The 19064-nt window shown below is 35.5% G+C and overlaps 1 protein-coding gene across 1 annotated transcript in view; it reads left to right on the top strand.

Annotated features, from left to right (window-relative positions):
- Positions 1-19064, top strand: part of LOC107586628 (nesprin-1-like) — a 122246-nt gene that overhangs the window by 17617 nt on the left and 85565 nt on the right. Inside the window, exons 3-18 of the mRNA XM_016274082.1 lie at positions 1724-1819; positions 1988-2071; positions 3337-3357; positions 3862-3954; positions 4049-4227; positions 6204-6400; positions 9167-9286; positions 13936-14138; positions 14216-14380; positions 15780-15932; positions 16805-16948; positions 17035-17098; positions 17724-17758; positions 17914-18072; positions 18343-18507; positions 18659-18793. Of these exons, the coding sequence (XP_016129568.1) occupies positions 1724-1819; positions 1988-2071; positions 3337-3357; positions 3862-3954; positions 4049-4227; positions 6204-6400; positions 9167-9286; positions 13936-14138; positions 14216-14380; positions 15780-15932; positions 16805-16948; positions 17035-17098; positions 17724-17758; positions 17914-18072; positions 18343-18507; positions 18659-18793 (2013 nt within the window). The remainder of the gene's footprint in view (positions 1-1723; positions 1820-1987; positions 2072-3336; positions 3358-3861; positions 3955-4048; positions 4228-6203; positions 6401-9166; positions 9287-13935; positions 14139-14215; positions 14381-15779; positions 15933-16804; positions 16949-17034; positions 17099-17723; positions 17759-17913; positions 18073-18342; positions 18508-18658; positions 18794-19064) is intronic.

Below are 19064 nucleotides of genomic sequence, written 5' to 3'. Positions count from 1 at the left end.
TCAACACTACTGCTGTTCCTGAAACCACGCCTTCTTTCTTTGCGTGCACATTTGGGCGGCATTATGCTACTATTTCCACATAGTGAGGTAGATATGTGGGGGGGGCGTGTTAGAACGAGACGTTTTAGGGGGGCGTGACAGAGTCTTAACTTTGATAAAGAATATCTCTTTGGTTTTGAGACTTTAGTCTTTGCAACTTTAGGGATCTTATCTATGCACAATCAGCTTGTAACACTCCAAAGAGAAAGGAAAACTTGAAATCGCATCATATGACCCCTTTAAGCTTTTGCGTGATGGAAAGTTCTGTCTATTTTGGTTCGACATCTGACACATCTCTTATCTTTTCCTATTGTGTCCATTTCCTTTAAAATTGTGCATTTGCACTTTTTTTTTGGTGTTTGAATGGGAGCAGCTGAGCTGAGATTTTCAAAATAAACTCAGACCTGCATCATGTACTGAATTCTAGTCCTTACAAACATGGTACAGTAGCTTTACAATGATGCAAGTGCCAGATTGTAGTACTATATTACATTGATACAGTACTATTCAAAAGTTTGGGGTCAGTTTTTTTTAAAGATTCTTTTACTCAGCAAGACTGCATTTATTTGATTAAAAGTACAGTAAAAATTTTAATATTATTGGAAATTATTATTACAGTTTAAAGTAACAAGTTTTTTTATTTGAATATATTTTCAAATGCAATTTATTCCAGTGATGCAAAGCTGAATTATCAGCATCATTACGCCAGTCTTCAGTGTAACATGCTTTTCAAGAAAAAAATTCTTATTATCATGTTATTATGTTGTTATGTTATTATTATTATTATGTTGAAAACAGTTGTGCTGCTTTATGTTTTTGTGGAAACAGGATTTTTTTTCAGTGTTTGATAAACACTGTAGAATTTCAAACAGCATTTATTTGAAATAGAAACCTTTTGTTACTTTATAAATGTGTTTACTTTAAATTGAATGTGTCCTTGCTGAATGAAAGTAATAATTTCTTTAAAAAAATCACACTGGCATCAAACTGAACAATCACCATATTTGTATAAACAAGCATTTATATTGCCTTTGTGTGTTTCCCTGTGAATATTTCACTGCTTCATCATGAAAAATAGATTTGCATTTACAGTTTATTTTTGCTAGAGTTTCATCTGCCTGCACAGATTGTATCTTCAGTCTTGAGTTTAAATGCTGCGTGGCACTTCAAGTGTGATGTGAGATGGAAAAATTAGGCGAGGAGAGATAATCATGAAATTTCGAAGAGATAAAGTCCCCTCATAAACTGACACTTTACCAATGCTTGTTTAAACATTTCTATTTCTGCTATCCACAATAACTTTATAGCTCTGTACTCTTACTTTATATCAATTATTCATTAAATTGCATCATTTTTTATTTCTCCTAACACATTTTTAGACAAACATCTGCTGTAAACATTAGTGAGAACTTGTTATGCTTCATGTATCCCAAACTATGAAAGAGCATTTTCTGAGCCAGAAACTTAAATTCCTCTGGGGATGAAGAGAGGAATTTCTGATGACCTAAAAGCATTTATATGTATTTATTCAGCAGGTGATCTAAAGCAACTTTTAAGGTAGAATAAGGATGAAGTAGAATGAGAATAATAAAGTAGAAGACATTAGAGCAGAAGCATCCAACACACTATAAGGGTTCATTAAGTTCACAGTTCATTTATTCCTCTTCTTTTTGTCCTTTTCCAGCACAAACCTCCTTTTGAAGTCAACGACCTCTTTGAGGACATCAAGGATGGGGTGAAACTGCTGGCTCTGTTAGAGGTGCTGTCTGGACAGAGATTAGTAAGTGTTTCTGTGATGCAATATCTGCAGATTATCTCTCTGTGAAACCTCTGCATTGAGCGCAGCAGCAGCTGGTGTGGCAAAGTCTGTTTAATGCCAAGATGATGGGCTTGATAGAGTCCTTCCTTTCATTTCCCCTCCTGATAAACCCCTCGTACTTCCCCGCAGCCATGCGAACAGGGCCGCCAACTCAAAAGGATCCACTGGGTGTCCAACATCGGCACAGCTCTTAAGTTCCTGGAGGGAAGGAAGGTAACACTCCGGTTATCTCATCTGTCTCACTGAACTGCTCATCTGTCTTAATTATATGGGGATATTCTGTATAACACTCCCTGCTGGGTCATTCCTGTTCTGCAGTACCTTTCTAGCTTTTAAAAATGAATATGATTGCGCTATAATTTCTGGAAGTCTTTCTAGAAAAGGATATAGCAGACTGTCAGAAATATGCTCAGACAAGGACAAGAAATTAACAGGATGGAAGTTCGTAATTGCTCAGTGAGGAATTGACGGCAAGCTTACATGAGGGTGTCAACTTAAAAATGAACTTTCGTATTTTTCCTTCTTTTGAAAAATTAAACTGATTTGTGTAATTTGATCAATTATGATAGATGTTTTAGAGTGACATCCCAGAAGAATTCATTAAATGCATTGATAATACTTACGTTACGTATGTCACTTCCATGCCATTAAAGCTGCGTTTAGATATAGGGATTTTTATACAAGACATGATATGGAAGAAAAACATATAAACTGATCACCAATTACAATAATATATTGTTTTTATATTTAATAGCTATTTAATTTTTTTTTTTAAATAGATAAAAAAATTATATATATAAAAAAATTTAATTATGTAAAAATATTTAAGATAAAAGAAAAACTAAGATGATTTCAGTTATACATTTTTTTTTGTATGCTTAAAGGTGCATTAAAAAATAAAGCAGAAGTAATATGTGAAAAATTATTACAATTTAAAATAACTATTTTCTGTTTGAATATATTGTAAAATTGATATTGTACTGTAATTTATTCCTGTGACGCAAAGCTGAATGTTCAGCATCATTACTCCAGTCTTCAGTGTCACGTGATCCTTCAGAAATCATTCTAAATTGCTGATTTGCTGCTCAAGAAACATGTCTTATTATTATCATCGTTGAAAATTGTTCTGCTGCTTAATATTTTAGTGGAAACCATGATGCATTATTTGTTCTTAGGATTATTTGATGAATAGAAAGTGTAAAGGAACAGCTTTTATTTGAAATAGAAATATTTTGTAACATTAGAAATGTCTTTACTGTCGCTTTTGATCAATTTATTGCATCCTTGCTAAATAAAAGTATTAACTTCCCACCCCCAATTTTTTTTTTACTGATGCTAAATGAACTGCACAATAAGAATGATCCAGCCATATCTGTAGTCTTATCTGATCATTGAATATGTTCATATGCCCCAGTCTGGCATCCGTCTTCATACTTCATTTCTAACTGTGTGCTCTCTCTTAACATGTCTTGTCTCAGTCTGTGTACCGAGGTTCTCCGGTCAGTACTTCTCCTAGTCACAGTTCTCTCAAACACCTCCTCTTGTTATGCATATCTGCATTTGATGATGCGTACCATATGCAGCGAGGAACTCCATTATTTACTGATCTCTGCTGAAGCCGCTACTGGCTGAAAGAGCCGCAATTATTTTTAGAAAGCTTGTTTTTTCTACAGCATCTCTTATGATGTCTGTGACTGGCTGACCATGAGCACACTGCTTTTTCCTATTCACTCACATGTTCCTCATATACTCTGTGCATTCATATTTGCTTATTCCCTAAGAAGTGAATATGTCTGGCTACTTATTTTTATTCAAGTCGACATGAAGTCAAAATAGACCCTGTTTACTTTCTTAATGCACGTTCCTGGTGTTATTCTGCACGATTCATAGTGCTGGTTTTGACTGGCTTGTTTGCACTGACCTCAGATCTGTGGATGATGTCTGTTACATTAATGTTTTCAAATGATTTAGACTTTCTAACATGAGAAATATTTATTTTCCAGATCAAACTAGTCAATATCAATGCCACTGACATTGCTGATGGACGCCCGTCCATCGTATTGGGGCTGATATGGACCATTATCCTCTATTTCCAGGTAATGTTTGCCAATTATGATGGTAGGATCTGGAAAACTGAAATAGGTCTGTGTGTATCTGGGTTGTAAGGATCTGTCCCCGGAACTTTTGCAGATTGAGGAGTTGACCAGTAATCTTGCAGCCCTTCAGGCTTTATCCAGCAGTGCGTCTTCAGTGGACAGCATGGCCAGCTCGGAAACAGGAAGCCCACCTATGAAACGCAAAGGGATGACAAAGTTTCAGGGCAATGCCAAAAAAGCCATGCTCAGATGGGTCCAAAGCACAGCAACCAAGTAAATACAAGCTCTATCGAGGGTAGGGCTGGGCGGTATAGCTAAAAAATGTATTAACGATATAAATGTTTTATATCGTTCGGTATCGATAATTATTGACATTTTTAATAACCGTTTTTTAAAACAACCGTCCATCGTATTGGGGCTGATATGGACCATTATCCTCTATTTCCAGGTAATGTTTGCCAATTATGATGGTAGGATCTGGAAAACTGAAATAGGTCTGTGTGTATCTGGGTTGTAAGGATCTGTCCCCGGAACTTTTGCAGATTGAGGAGTTGACCAGTAATCTTGCAGCCCTTCAGGCTTTATCCAGCAGTGCGTCTTCAGTGGACAGCATGGCCAGCTCGGAAACAGGAAGCCCACCTATGAAACGCAAAGGGATGACAAAGTTTCAGGGCAATGCCAAAAAAGCCATGCTCAGATGGGTCCAAAGCACAGCAACCAAGTAAATACAAGCTCTATCGAGGGTAGGGCTGGGCGATATAGCTAAAAAATGTATTAACGATATAAATGTTTTATATCGTTCGGTATCGATAATTATTGACATTTTTAATAACCGTTTTTTAAAACAAAGCAATAGAAAAAAATGTTTAAATTTAACCACTGTATTTTTAAATTAACCCAATTTATTGAGACAAACAACAAATATTTTTTTGTTTTATCAAACACAAAATAAAAAAAAATAAAAATATCTAATTTCTAATGTTTTATATGCAGATTAAATAGGTCTTAAGGAAACTTTTGGCTTGACTCCCGAGGCCACAAGAGGGCGCAATGAGCAAAATAATGCAGCGCATTTAAATTGTCAACGTAAGGAAGTAACTCTATAAAAAACTTGCATTACGTCTAAATTAACTCATAAAAATCTAATATAATTTCGTAAATTGCATAAATAATTATGAACAAAACAGCATCATGTATTTATGCATTGCTTAATCCAAAGAGCCGAAGCGCCATTCACACAGATTGCATTTAAAAACATATGAGACGCAGTGAAAAGGAATAAACCTCCACAAATTCGTGACGTGTTTTCTAAAAGTTTAAACTGTTTTAACTTTGCATGGCTTTCTATACATCTCTTGTGTGAGACGCGAGTGCTGCAGTCTGTCCATCTAAAAAATGCGATCAATATCTTCTCCGCATTGAGCTTCTATATTTCTCTAATACTATAAAAAACTTGCATTACGTCTAAATTAACTCATAAAAATCTAATATAATTTCGTAAATTGCATAAATAATTATGAACAAAACAGCATCATGTATTTATGCATGGCTTAATCCAAAGAGCCGAAGCGCCATTCACACAGATTGCATTTAAAAACATATGAGACGCAGTGAAAAGGAATAAACCTCCACAAATTCGTGACGTGTTTTCTAAAAGTTTAAACTGTTTTAACTTTGCATGGCTTTCTATACATCTCTTGTGTGAGACGCGAGTGCTGCAGTCTGTCCATCTAAAAAATGCGATCAATATCTTCTCCGCATTGAGCTTCTATATTTCTCTAATATTTTGAATGAATAACGCAGCAGCGGCGCGTCTCGTGGGCTAGAGTCTAGACTAACAAAAGACTAACACTTACATCATTATCACTGCATCTCACACGCCGTTGTGATGACGCTCCCTGATGCACACCTAACATTCAGATGCAAATGTTTATTTTAAATTCGACTAATATTCATTCTTTATTTACAGTCTCCTCATCACAGGCAGGCACAGCACTCAATTCAGCATGTGTTCATGTTTGTGTGTGCTGTCTGCGTCACTCATAGCTCGTGCCTATATCGTGCGCTATATCGAAAAAGTTTTCTATCGTTATCGAAGAAGGTGTACCGTTACCGTTTTATCGCCCAGGCCTAATCGAGGGTTTAAATTTATAATTTGAAATGGATATGCCAACCAACAAGAATTGTGTATAAAAACCGGCCTAATTTGTCAGTAAGTCTTCTAATGAGATGTTATTTCTTCTCTCGAGGCGTCTTGGGATTGAAGTTAAAGACTTTGGTCCTAGTTGGCGCAGCGGTTTGGCCTTCCATTCTGTTATTCATGCCATTCGGCCAGAACTTGTGGACATGGACATAGTGAGAAAAAGAAGTAATCGCGAGAACCTTGAGGAGGCTTTCAGCGTGGCAGAGAACGAACTGGGAATACCACGTTTACTAGATCCTGAAGGTAATGATACGGCTTATTTTACTCCAAAATTTCCCTTGAGATAAGCCATGTCGACTTACAAAATAGCAATATGGTGTTATTATGGTTTTTGCAAATGGTTCTTTGAGAATTCCATGTTTTTTAGATACAATGTTAATATAATGGCATTCTTTTAAATTACCTTTGATTACCACGCAGGTACCATGGTATAATAAAACTAAAACCATAAAAACGGTTTTGTTACTTGAAATAAAGCCAACATTAACTGAAATGGAAAAAAAAACTTTTTTACTAACCTTTTTATTATTAATAAACTTTTATTATTTCAGCTGGCTGCCAAGGCAACATTACTTTCATTTAGTTTAACATGATGTAGTAAATTAACTAAAACTGAAACTAAAATGTATAAAAATATATAGACATATATAAAGAAAAAAACCCCGAAAATATGACAAAAACACAACAAAATTACTAAAGCTTCTAAAAATTTAAATTAAGATGAAAATATAAAAACAAAAACAAATTTACAATATTAATAAAAACTGTAATAATATAATAATTATAGTAAAAGTATAGTGTATAGTATAGCAAAGCAATAAGCCCCGTGAAGCCGTGGTTTACAGTGAATTTATAACCGCTAACGGGCGTTGTTAGGCACGACGCGAAGCCTCTTATCTGTTATAAATTCACTGTAAACCACGGCTTCACGGGGCTTATTGCTTTTATAAAACGGTTATTCCATATATGTAGTAAGGTTTCACAAAATAAAACAGAGCAAATAAAGTGTAATGATATTAATAAAAACAGTATTCTTCCACCAATCAATGTAGTTCCTCAGAAACAGTTGTGGTTGCAATAAAGTGGTTGCAAAGCAACACACAAAGTAAACAAAGGTGTGTGTTGTAGAGTAATTTACAACAGCTTCGAACGCGGCTCAACCAACTAATGAGATGTTATTTCTTCTCTCGAGGCGTCTTGGGATTGAAGTTAAAGACTTTGGTCCTAGTTGGCGCAGCGGTTTGGCCTTCCATTCTGTTATTCATGCCATTCGGCCAGAACTTGTGGACATGGACATAGTGAGAAAAAGAAGTAATCGCGAGAACCTTGAGGAGGCTTTCAGCGTGGCAGAGAACGAACTGGGAATACCACGTTTACTAGATCCTGAAGGTAATGATACGGCTTATTTTACTCCAAAATTTCCCTTGAGATAAGCCATGTCGACTTACAAAATAGCAATATGGTGTTATTATGGTTTTTGCAAATGGTTCTTTGAGAATTCCATGTTTTTTAGATACAATGTTAATATAATGGCATTCTTTTAAATTACCTTTGATTACCACGCAGGTACCATGGTATAATAAAACTAAAACCATAAAAACGGTTTTGTTACTTGAAATAAAGCCAACATTAACTGAAATGGAAAAAAAAACTTTTTTACTAACCTTTTTATTATTAATAAACTTTTATTATTTCAGCTGGCTGCCAAGGCAACATTACTTTCATTTAGTTTAACATGATGTAGTAAATTAACTAAAACTGAAACTAAAATGTATAAAAATATATAGACATATATAAAGAAAAAAACCCCGAAAATATGACAAAAACACAACAAAATTACTAAAGCTTCTAAAAATTTAAATTAAGATGAAAATATAAAAACAAAAACAAATTTACAATATTAATAAAAACTGTAATAATATAATAATTATAGTAAAAGTATAGTGTATAGTATAGCAAAGCAATAAGCCCCGTGAAGCCGTGGTTTACAGTGAATTTATAACCGCTAACGGGCGTTGTTAGGCACGACGCGAAGCCTCTTATCTGTTATAAATTCACTGTAAACCACGGCTTCACGGGGCTTATTGCTTTTATAAAACGGTTATTCCATATATGTAGTAAGGTTTCACAAAATAAAACAGAGCAAATAAAGTGTAATGATATTAATAAAAACAGTATTCTTCCACCAATCAATGTAGTTCCTCAGAAACAGTTGTGGTTGCAATAAAGTGGTTGCAAAGCAACACACAAAGTAAACAAAGGTGTGTGTTGTAGAGTAATTTACAACAGCTTCGGACGCGGCTCAACCAATCAGAATCAAGGACCGGAACTATCCGTTTTATAATATGTGGTATAACCATCTAATACCATGAATGTATCACCAATACTAATGTTGTGTGGTTAATAATGTAGATTCTGTCAATGATCTGTTGTGCTTTTGACGAGCCACTCATTTGTTTTGAGTTTGATTTGAATAGACACTGCTTAATTATACTGGAGAACCAATCAGAATCAAGGACCGGAACTATCCGTTTTATAATATGTGGTATAACCATCTAATACCATGAATGTATCACCAATACTAATGTTGTGTGGTTAATAATGTAGATTCTGTCAATGATCTGTTGTGCTTTTGACGAGCCACTCATTTGTTTTGAGTTTGATTTGAATAGACACTGCTTAATTATACTGGAGATCCACCATTATCAAGCCTCATTATAGACGGACGCTGTTATAGTTTGTAGGCCATGCTGCTATTCAAGCATGTCAGCAGGCCAGATCAGACAGAGACTAGCATGACATCATGATGTGATATGGCAGAAGCCTTTTGAAGAGGCTATAAAAAGCCTCTTCAGGTCAGTGGATCATCTAATATGACAGTCACTTGATGATGCACGGTAAAACTCAAACAAAGGCTAAATGCATGCATAGATACATAAACAGCACAATGGTAATATCTCAAGGATTTCCACTTGTGGGGTTCAAATCTATAACTTTGTTTTACTGCAGATGTGGATGTGGACAAGCCTGATGAGAAGTCCATAATGACATACGTAGCTCAGTTCCTGAAGCACTATCCAGATCCCCACCAGTCTGAGACAGATGGACAGCAAGAGGAGGTACGCTCTAGTGCTTATGCTCATGTATAAGCTAAAAATACACTAGCTGCTTGCTGTTGTTATTTACTGCAGTCACTGCTGTAGTGCTTCCTCATCAGTCACTAACCATTACTGTGGTCCATCACAATGTGGAATCCATTCAAGAATCATTTTACTCTAGAATCACGCCCATAGTGCATTGCTCTGTGTGCTCACTCTGTCTCTGTGTCTGTACCACTCGCCATGCGCATTCGTAGCTGGTTCGTTCCATTCCTACGTTCGCTCTCTCTATCCCAGCTCTACAGGTAAGAGTCGATTATGCCTCATCTGCATGAGGTTCATTTAGTGCATGGGACATTCTCAAGAAACAATGCCATATGTGCTAGAAAAGTTTAGGAAACATTATTACAACATAGTTACCATCAGTGTTGGGGGTAACACATTACAAGTAACGCGAGTTACGCAATCAGATTACTTTTTTCAAGTAACTAGTAAAGTAACGCATTACTTTTTCATTTACAAGAGAATATCGGAGTTACTTTTTTTTTTTCAAATGTATTGATTGGCAGCTCTCCTGTCCCCATGTTGAGAGAAATCAGATGTTACTGTAGTTCTAAAATAGATATGAATATGCATTAATTCATCTCACTCACACAAAAAATCAAACAGATTCAGTATTCCTCAAAATGGATAAAAATAATGCAACTCAGAATATGACGCAAACCTGCAATAATTGAATGTTAAACGACACAAATGTCCTTTATGTATTTAATCCCATTCTATTAACCAATGTCTTTGCTTCTGACCTTCGATGATCCAGTTCAACCGTACTAATAAGCACAAATTACTTTAGACAAACATTTGTCTTTTTTTATTGCTGAAGTGTGTTGAAATTGCTTCTTCTGCATTCTACTGTACGGACGTAATTTACTTTCCCTTCAGCCTGAGGCTTATTCATTTCACTTTTGGTGTGAAATGGCTTTTATATTTGCCAAAAATATAACTTTTTATTTTTTATTTTAAAAACAAACAAGCAATCCCTGTCCAGATTTAAAAAGTAACGCAAAAGTAACGTAACGCATTACTTTCCATAAAAAGTAACTACGTAACGTAATTAGTTACTTTTTTATGGAGTAACGCAATATTGTAATGCATTACTTTTAAAAGTAACTTTCCCCAACACTGGTTACCGTAACTTCGTAAATGACAGAAACATACATATGCCATTAAATAAATATATACTGAATAATTGATCATATCAATTCTTTGAGTAATTATCAATAAATCACATTTTATAATTGAAAATAATATTATCCCATGATACCGCTCTGAGTTAAAAATCTGTGCAAACATTTATAATAATATTTATATTAAATACGTTTTAGTCAGAAAACATCATTGCACACACATTGTTTACTTTTTAAAATGTATTTTTTGTTAAAGGGAGAAATGCCGCAGCATAAGAACATAAAGTGCATTATTTTTATTTATACATATTGATATTTTCATTTAGGCAGTGGAATCTTTTTGTTTTTAAATAAAGTTATGGTAGATTTTTTTTTATTCTAAATAAAATGGAAAATAAGCAAATATACTGTACATTGACAGATGAAAAGCAAACATTTCAAAATAAAAACAAACTATTTAAAATTTTGTTTTGCGGTATACACCACATAGCAACACCCTAGCAACCACCCAGAGCACCCCAGACAATCACATAGCAACACCCTAGCAATCACACAGAACGCACCAGACAATCACATAGCAATACCCTAGCAACCACCCAGAGCACCCCAGACAATCACATAGCAACACCCTAGCAACCACCCAGAACACCTCGGAAAACCACATAGCAACACCAGACAATGACATAGCAACGCCCTAGCAACCACCCAGAACGCCCCAGGCACATCACATAGCAGTGTCCTAGCAACCACCCAGAACACCCCAGACAGTCACAAAGCAACACCCTAGAAACCACCCAGAACACCCCAGGCAACCACCCAGAACACCCCAGGCAACCACATAGCAACACCCTATCAAACACCCCTAGCAACCAAATAGTAATACCCTAGCAACCACCCAGAACAATCTAGCATCATGTCGTCGAGTTTTATAAAATGTAAAAATCGGACAATATTATTTTAATATTATTTTTCTGATGCATATGAACGTGGTTACATCCATAGAAAAGAAAGTATTTTCAGAGATTATAAACAAAGAGTGAAAAATTTAAGGGGGTCTGAATACTTTCTGTACCCGTACATTATATGGCGTACAATGCACATTTCTTAATATTAAGCCTAAAATGTGTTTTAATGTCACTTTTGATGAGGACTGTATGAATAATACCAGTCTTTAAATGCAAGATAGTTAAATTGCACTTAAAGTATATTTGCAATAGTTCCACTTTAGCACAATCAAATATACTTCATTATACCTTTAGTGTGACTTCAGCACAATTAATGTACATGAAGTACAAAATTAGTTGTCCCAATTTAGCAGACTTTAAGTATACCAGTTTAGCATTCCAAAAGGTTATTTTTATGTCAATGTATTTGTAGTATACTTAGCATGAAATAAATGTATTTCAAATACATTGTAGGGTAAACAGTGATAATAATTTAATAATTTAGCTCAAAGGGAATCATTTAAGATTTTAAAGGGAACTCCACTATTAATATGCAAGGGAATTAGGACAGAATCACTGTTTTACGGCGGATCACTGAGACGGCCAGCGAGTCAGTGAACGAGCCGTATGACATCAATTCTGCAATGGATATCAATATCCAAAATATAGTGAAAACACTATTAATTAGCATAGTAACAAGATCGGCAGTTTAAGACATTAACTTGTGAGCACAAAACACAAGATACTTCTCTTTTCCATATAAATAAGGCTTTATTGGATAAATCTAAGACATATAAACTAATCTAACACACGCATTCACACACAAGTTGCAGAAAGAGAGAAAGTGAGGAAAATAATTAGTTTAAGAGAATGAAAATGTGAAATCCCAAGTTACAGCAATATGTGCCATTGTATAGATCTGAACAACCATCAATCACTTAATTAACCCTCGCACTGAGTTCCTCAATGAGGTTAAAATTGAGATTAAATGCACCAGTTCAGTTACAATCTGGGGTACTTGCTTTCCTGTGTCGGGGGTTCCCTTCCTTGTCTGCTGAAAGGGGTTTCCCGAGGTTGCTGATTGGCTGGAGGTTCAGTCTTGGGAAGCCAGTGATTGGGCGTTGGCTGGCGACGCGGAGCTGTGGTCTGCAGTTGAAGGGTAGACAGCACTCTTTCGGAGATGCGGCGTTCGGCTTAACTCAGAACACGAAACTCTCAACGGAAAATAAAACAAACTAAAGAAATAGAAATAGATGTAAAGTTGGATGAGACCAGGTGGCGTTTCTTCTCATGGTTTTGGAGGAGCTGGCGTGTAAGCCAGACCACGCTCAAAACTAAAGAAGCATGACTAGGAGTGAAAAGCTAAAAGCCGCATGGCTAAAAGCTAGACACAAAAAGTCAGACCCGCAAAAAGGAAAAAGGCAAAAGACCAAAAAGCGCGCAGTTTGATGGTGTCCTGAGTATTTAAACCAGGCTGTTTAACACCCCCAAATGGTGTTTTGACCAATTGTAGCTCGGGGTGTTGCAATGTTTCTCCTTCCCATTCATAAATCAACTGTTATCTCATCATTCACGTGATCTGCGTTTTTCCCGCTCTGGTAGAGTATACATTTTGGACATGATTTCTTATAATAAGAATATGATACATTTGACCAAGTATTGATTGGAAGAAACGTTTCAAGCATGAATTCTTAAACTCACACATACCAAGCATGAATATGACCCCTTAAGCTCTTCAATAGTTATTAACAATACATACACAATAAATGATTAAGACATGATGGTTAAACATGTGGGTTAGATACATAATATGGAGTTATGCATAGCAATTATTAGCTGGTCACCAGTCCTTTTAGTGTCATTTAGGTGCATGGAAAGGCAGTTTCCGTGCCATTCTGTGAATGTATGAAGACCAGAGATTAAAATGTCTGTAAAGAATTTTAGTCTCTCTGTTCTTGTCGTAAAGTGGGGGAAGTCAATTTACGAGGAGCTTGTGATCACTGTCACATGTTTCCATGTGGCGGTCACGCTGTGCATCTCTTTTGACCATTATTCTTGATAACTTGCCCCAAAATTGGACTTGTCAATGTGTTCTTTTGTGTTAATGTTGAAAACTGTTCTGTGACAGGGGCTTAGGTTTAGGCTTGCTTCAGAGAGGCTGGGGTCCGATTTATGACATCCTGTTGTCAGGGGCCTCTGTGGAATTTTTGTGACTCCTCGTGCCTCAACTCGGTTCTGACCAAATCTTAGATTGTCTGATTCGGTCTGATATCCTACAACATTTTAGTATGTTTATTTTTCACTAGGGTGTTTAGATCACGTGGTTGTTCTTGATTGAAGTGTGTAACATCACAATACAGTGATTTCACTTCTGCTAACCCCTTCTGTCATTTCACTTACCGTAGCTGATAGTCTAATCCACAGCAATGGGCACCTTTCTGACTCTAGGGATTGATTTGTGTGTCTTGTGCAGCTCAAAAATCAGATTGACAAATGCATTTGTTTTTAGTGTGCAAGACTCTGTTATTCATAATGTGATTTGCCTTCAGCTGAGGAGGTAGAAGGGGTGAATACGTTTCTGAGCGATGCCACAGCGCAGTGGAAGAACCTGTCAGTGGAGGTGAGGAGCGTCCGCAGCATGCTGGAGGAAGTGATCTGCAACTGGGAGAAATACAGCAGCACAGTGGCCAGCCTGCAGGCCTGGCTGGAGGACGCTGAGAAGATGCTCAACCAGTCAGAGAGCGACAAACGGGTGCGTTGGAAAGTTTGAGACTTTCAGATGAAATGCTGTCGAACGGTTGTGTATAAACAGTGTGAATTCTTCTGCAGGAGTTTTTCCGGAATCTTCCACACTGGATTCAGCAGCACATGGACATGAATGACGCTGGAAACTTCCTGATTGAGACGTGCGACGAGACCGTGTCTCGAGAACTGAAACAGCAGTTGCTTCTTCTCAACGGCAGATGGAGAGAGCTGTTTGTCAAAGTCAAACATGTAAGATGTGTGACGTCACTTTTAAGTGCTCATTCTACACTACACATCAAGCATTTTGCTTTTATCCCTCAAGTCAGGGTTTCTTTTACCCAACACAGTCATAATTTAGTTTTTCATTGACATTCATTGACAGCAAATTTTGATTTAGTTTTAGTCATAGTCTTTAGACTAAAATGCCATTTAGTTTTAGTCATATTTTAGTCATCTAAATAGTTTTTAGTTTTAGTCTAGTTTTAGTCGACTAAATATCATAAGATTTTAGTCGACTAAATCTACAGTAAATTTAGTTGGCTAAAATCGAATGGGTTTAGTTACAGTGCATAAATTAAGCATTTCTCAAAAATGTCCAAACTCATTATATAGGTTTGATATTAAGGTTTTATCATGATAGACACAGATTTAACTGCAGTGACACACAACATGCCTTTATGTTAAAATTAAATAAAACCACGTCTCATAAAGAACAAGAACATGGTCTTCTTTTTAATGAAATACCAATGGTTATATAGGCTAATTATGCATGCTTTATAGCAACTTGTTTACCATATTCTTCATTCTTTCAAGCAAACATATTCATTTCTATAAATAAATTTAGATTAAGCTTTAGGGCTACTAAAGTTTTTCAGTCAAAAGCAGTGCGTTATTTTCTGTCTTTCTTTTGTTGCTTGATTAACATCAATGACTCGGACAATAGCAACTAAATTAGGCTGCTGTCCCTTTAAAACCAAATGCACAGATGCAATGGATGCAATGTACTGATACACGTTCTCTTAAGACGTAATCAACTGTGTTTACGTGAATACTCGGCAAAACAGACAATTCGACATCATTTTGTGTGTAATTCTCCATTAATACGACGTGAAAAGAGTACTCGCGTGCTGTGAGAGGCGCTTTCTGTGTGTGTGGATGCTTCAGTGTCTGCGCTCAGAAAACCAGACCGAATTGAGTTCTCTCTTGCGTCATCAGATTTATCTATATGTCTGCTCTTCTCTTACTCCCACATATTTACATTTTTGAACGTTTTATGCGACGTGCAGCAAGTGTATGTTAGCCTATGTCCCGCCGGTTCATATGTACGCATCTAAACTCCGAACCACGCAGCAGATTCGTTCTGAATGAATCTCTTCCCAAATCGTCCCTCCCTAACATTTTTGTCTCGTTTTATTTGTTGAAAATGTCAATAGATTTACGTCATAGTTTTTGTCATTCAAAAAGAGTTTTAGTTTGTTATCGTCTCCTTGTCGTCGGTGAAAAAGATGTCGTTGACGAAAATTATGACGAAAATTATTCGTCAACAAAATTAACACTGATTGACAGTCTGTTGCATCTGTACGTTTTATGAAATAATGTCAATATTCATATTGGTGTAAACATAATTCTGATGATATTTTTTTCTTAGTATGCAAGAGCAGATGAAGTGGACAAACTGAGAAAAGATTATGACGATGGGATCGAAGCTTTAAAGGCATTTATTGACACGGCCAACGAGAGGATGAACACTCCAGTTCAAGTTTCATTTCTGAACATACGGACATATCTACAAGACGTTGAGGTAATCAGAGTTCACAAAGCTGGTTCTCTGGAATACTTGATACTGATTGGTCAGTCGCAGCATAGACCACTTTCTTGAATTTCCACCAGTTTTGACCAGTTGACTTTATTGACTGACTTGACAGACTACCATTCAAATCTTTGGAGCTGAAACTATTGTTTGTACTTTTACATTTACATTTAGACATTTAGAAGATGCTTTTATCCAAAACGACTTCATAAAATTATGACATTAGAAGCAATCAAATCCAACAAAAGAGCAAGAATATGCAAGTGCTAGGAGACACGTTTTTTTTTTGTTTTTGAAAAATGCCTCTTATGCGCATCAAGGCTGCATTTTTTAAAATTCAAAATATCCAGTTGAAAAAATAAAATTGTGAAGTATTATTAACATTTTAAATAAGTTTTTTTCTATTTGAATATATTTTAAAGTGTAATTTATTCCTGTGACGCAAAGCTGAATTTTCAGCATCATTACTCCAGTCTTCAGTGTCACGTGATTCTTCAGAAATCATTCTAATATGCTGATTTGCTGCTCAAGAATCATTTCTTATTATTATAAATGTTGAAAACAGTTGTGCTGCTTAATATTTTTTGTGGAATGCGAGATACATTTTCAGTATTTTTGATTAATAGAAAGTGCAAAAGAACAGCATTTAAAAAAATAGAAATCTTTTGTAACATTATAAATGTCTTTACTGCCACTTTTGATCAGTTTCCTTGCTGATTAAATTAATTTCTTTAAAAAAAAAATCTTACTGACACATACTGTAATATGTGAATTTGTACAATTATCCATTCAGTTTATATAAAAAAATGAATGATGTTTATTGATACATCAGCTAGAGATTATATATAACTCATTTCTCACAGGACATCAAGCACAAAGTGCCATCCATGGAGGCGGCGTGCAAGACGGCCACACGTAATGCGCAGCAGCTGACCAAAGACCTCACTGAGGAGGAGATCGCACAGATGCTGGCTACCATGGCAGCCATCAAGGATGAGCTCAGCAAGGTGCCTGCCCTGTATTTTCCCCCATGAACTTCCACATTAAACCGTAATTACACCGTCTCACATTATGACCTCAATGTCTCGTTTAGATAAGAGAAAGAGCTCTGCCCCTGCTGAGGGACTCCCAGGCCATGCTGCCTCCTTTAGAGGAGTGTTATTTTTATATATTAAATATATTTATTTATAATATAAATTATGTGAATATAAATATAGACATGTAAAAATTTTCTAAATATATATACTGTATGTGTGTGTATTTATATAATTTAATTGATAATTTATGCATTTATATATACATAATAAATATGCACAGAACACACACATGTATTATGCAAACAAAACTTTTCTTTTGGATGCGATTAATCGCGATTAATCGTTTAACAGCACTAATATATATATACACAAACACACACACACACACACACACATACATACATATGTATATAAAAAACAATTTCAGCCAATGTATTCATTTAATTTAACTTGATGCATTAAAAAAACTAAAAGACTAAAACATAATATAACAAATAAAATATTAAATTAAATAAAAATAAAATAAATACATTTACAAATAACAAATTAAAAAAATATTTCAATTATATAAACATATTAAAAAAAAAACTTAAAAAAATACAAACATTTTAAATGAAAATAGAAAAATAGAAAAAAAAAATCAAAATATTAATAAAAACTATAAAATTATCTCAATATAACTAAAATTACACTGGTTAAAACTCTTCTATGTAATTAAAAAAATTAGCTTAACCTTTGCGTCAAGTCAAGCTGTTTATTCAGGAGTCCAAATATTTTAGGGTATGATGAAAATTGTCCAACAGTTTTGGTCCCAAAATTGTTTTGTGTGGTTTTATGATTTTATGATTTTAAGGTTTTATGAACACACAATATTTAAAAATGTATTTGCCATTAATTCTCTCTCTTTGTATTTTCACTATTTACACAATCATCAGGAGCTGGTGACCTATCAGCAGAGCTGTAAAAAGTGTCTGTCAGTGATTGATAAAAACCATCAGATCATTCTGAAATCACTGGACACCAGCAAGAACCTAAAACACCTGGACACGTCACTGCTAGAGAGGAGAATCTCAGAGCTTCAGGCCTCTTCACAGGTGAGGAAGAGCAACGTCATGTCTTCTATGCATGTTTGATGTTAAAATCTATGACTAAAGATCTTGGTAAATCAGAGCACAGTTTGAGATCTCTTCTGAAACTTTAGAGCAGATACAGAAGAACAACAATCTGAGAATCAGGAGAAGTAGGCAGAATCCATTTGATCTCATTGTAGTTTGGGAGAAACAATTGTTATATGAAATAAATCCCATTTGTGATTTTTCTTTTATAAATGTTCATTGTTGTACTGAATGTTTTATCTCAAAAAGGGCATGGTAAAAGAAACCACAGAATGGAAGAGGCATGTGGAGGCGAACAGCAGCCTGATGAAGAGATTTGAGGAGTCTCGTGTGGAGCTGGAGAAGGTTCTGAAAATAGCTTGCAGCTCCATGACTGAGAGAGGAAACCCAGAGGACCTTCTGAAAAAGCACACTGTGAGAAATGAAACCCAACTGTCTATTCTAGTGCTCGGCAAATAGGCCAAAAGCAGAGTTTGAACTTTATTCGGTCTCCAGAAGGGAAATGTATTCAGAGAAATTGCAAAGCTGAAATGATTTCATAACATTTCTATTGAATGTCCTGCAGGAGTTCTTTGGGCAGCTGGATCAGAGAGTTCTCAATGCTTTTCTGAAAGCCTGTGATGAACTCACAGATATACTACCAGAGCAAGAACAGCAGAATCTGCAGGAAACAGTCAAGAAACTGCACAAACAGTGGAAGGTCAGAGAACACTTACAGCATTGCAGTCTCACCTCTCAATACAAACCATTTCTATAGCGTTTCAAAAGGTTACTAATAATTCTATTTAAAAATCTTAGTTGTTGTTATTAAATTATTTACTTATATTTTAATAATAATAGAAATAATATTTTTTAATTGATCATGTTAAAATAAAAAGATCTAATTACACTTCAAGGATTGCACTATATTCTGTTACTTTATGTGTATATATATATATATATATATATATATATATATATATATATATACT

Source organism: Sinocyclocheilus grahami, unplaced genomic scaffold (assembly GCF_001515645.1).
Source record: "Sinocyclocheilus grahami isolate Dianchi unplaced genomic scaffold, SAMN03320097.WGS_v1.1 scaffold84.1, whole genome shotgun sequence".
Taxonomy (NCBI): domain Eukaryota; kingdom Metazoa; phylum Chordata; class Actinopteri; order Cypriniformes; family Cyprinidae; genus Sinocyclocheilus; species Sinocyclocheilus grahami.
The sequence above is the reverse complement of the archived record's forward strand: the minus strand, read 5'-3'. Positions and strand labels throughout refer to the sequence as shown.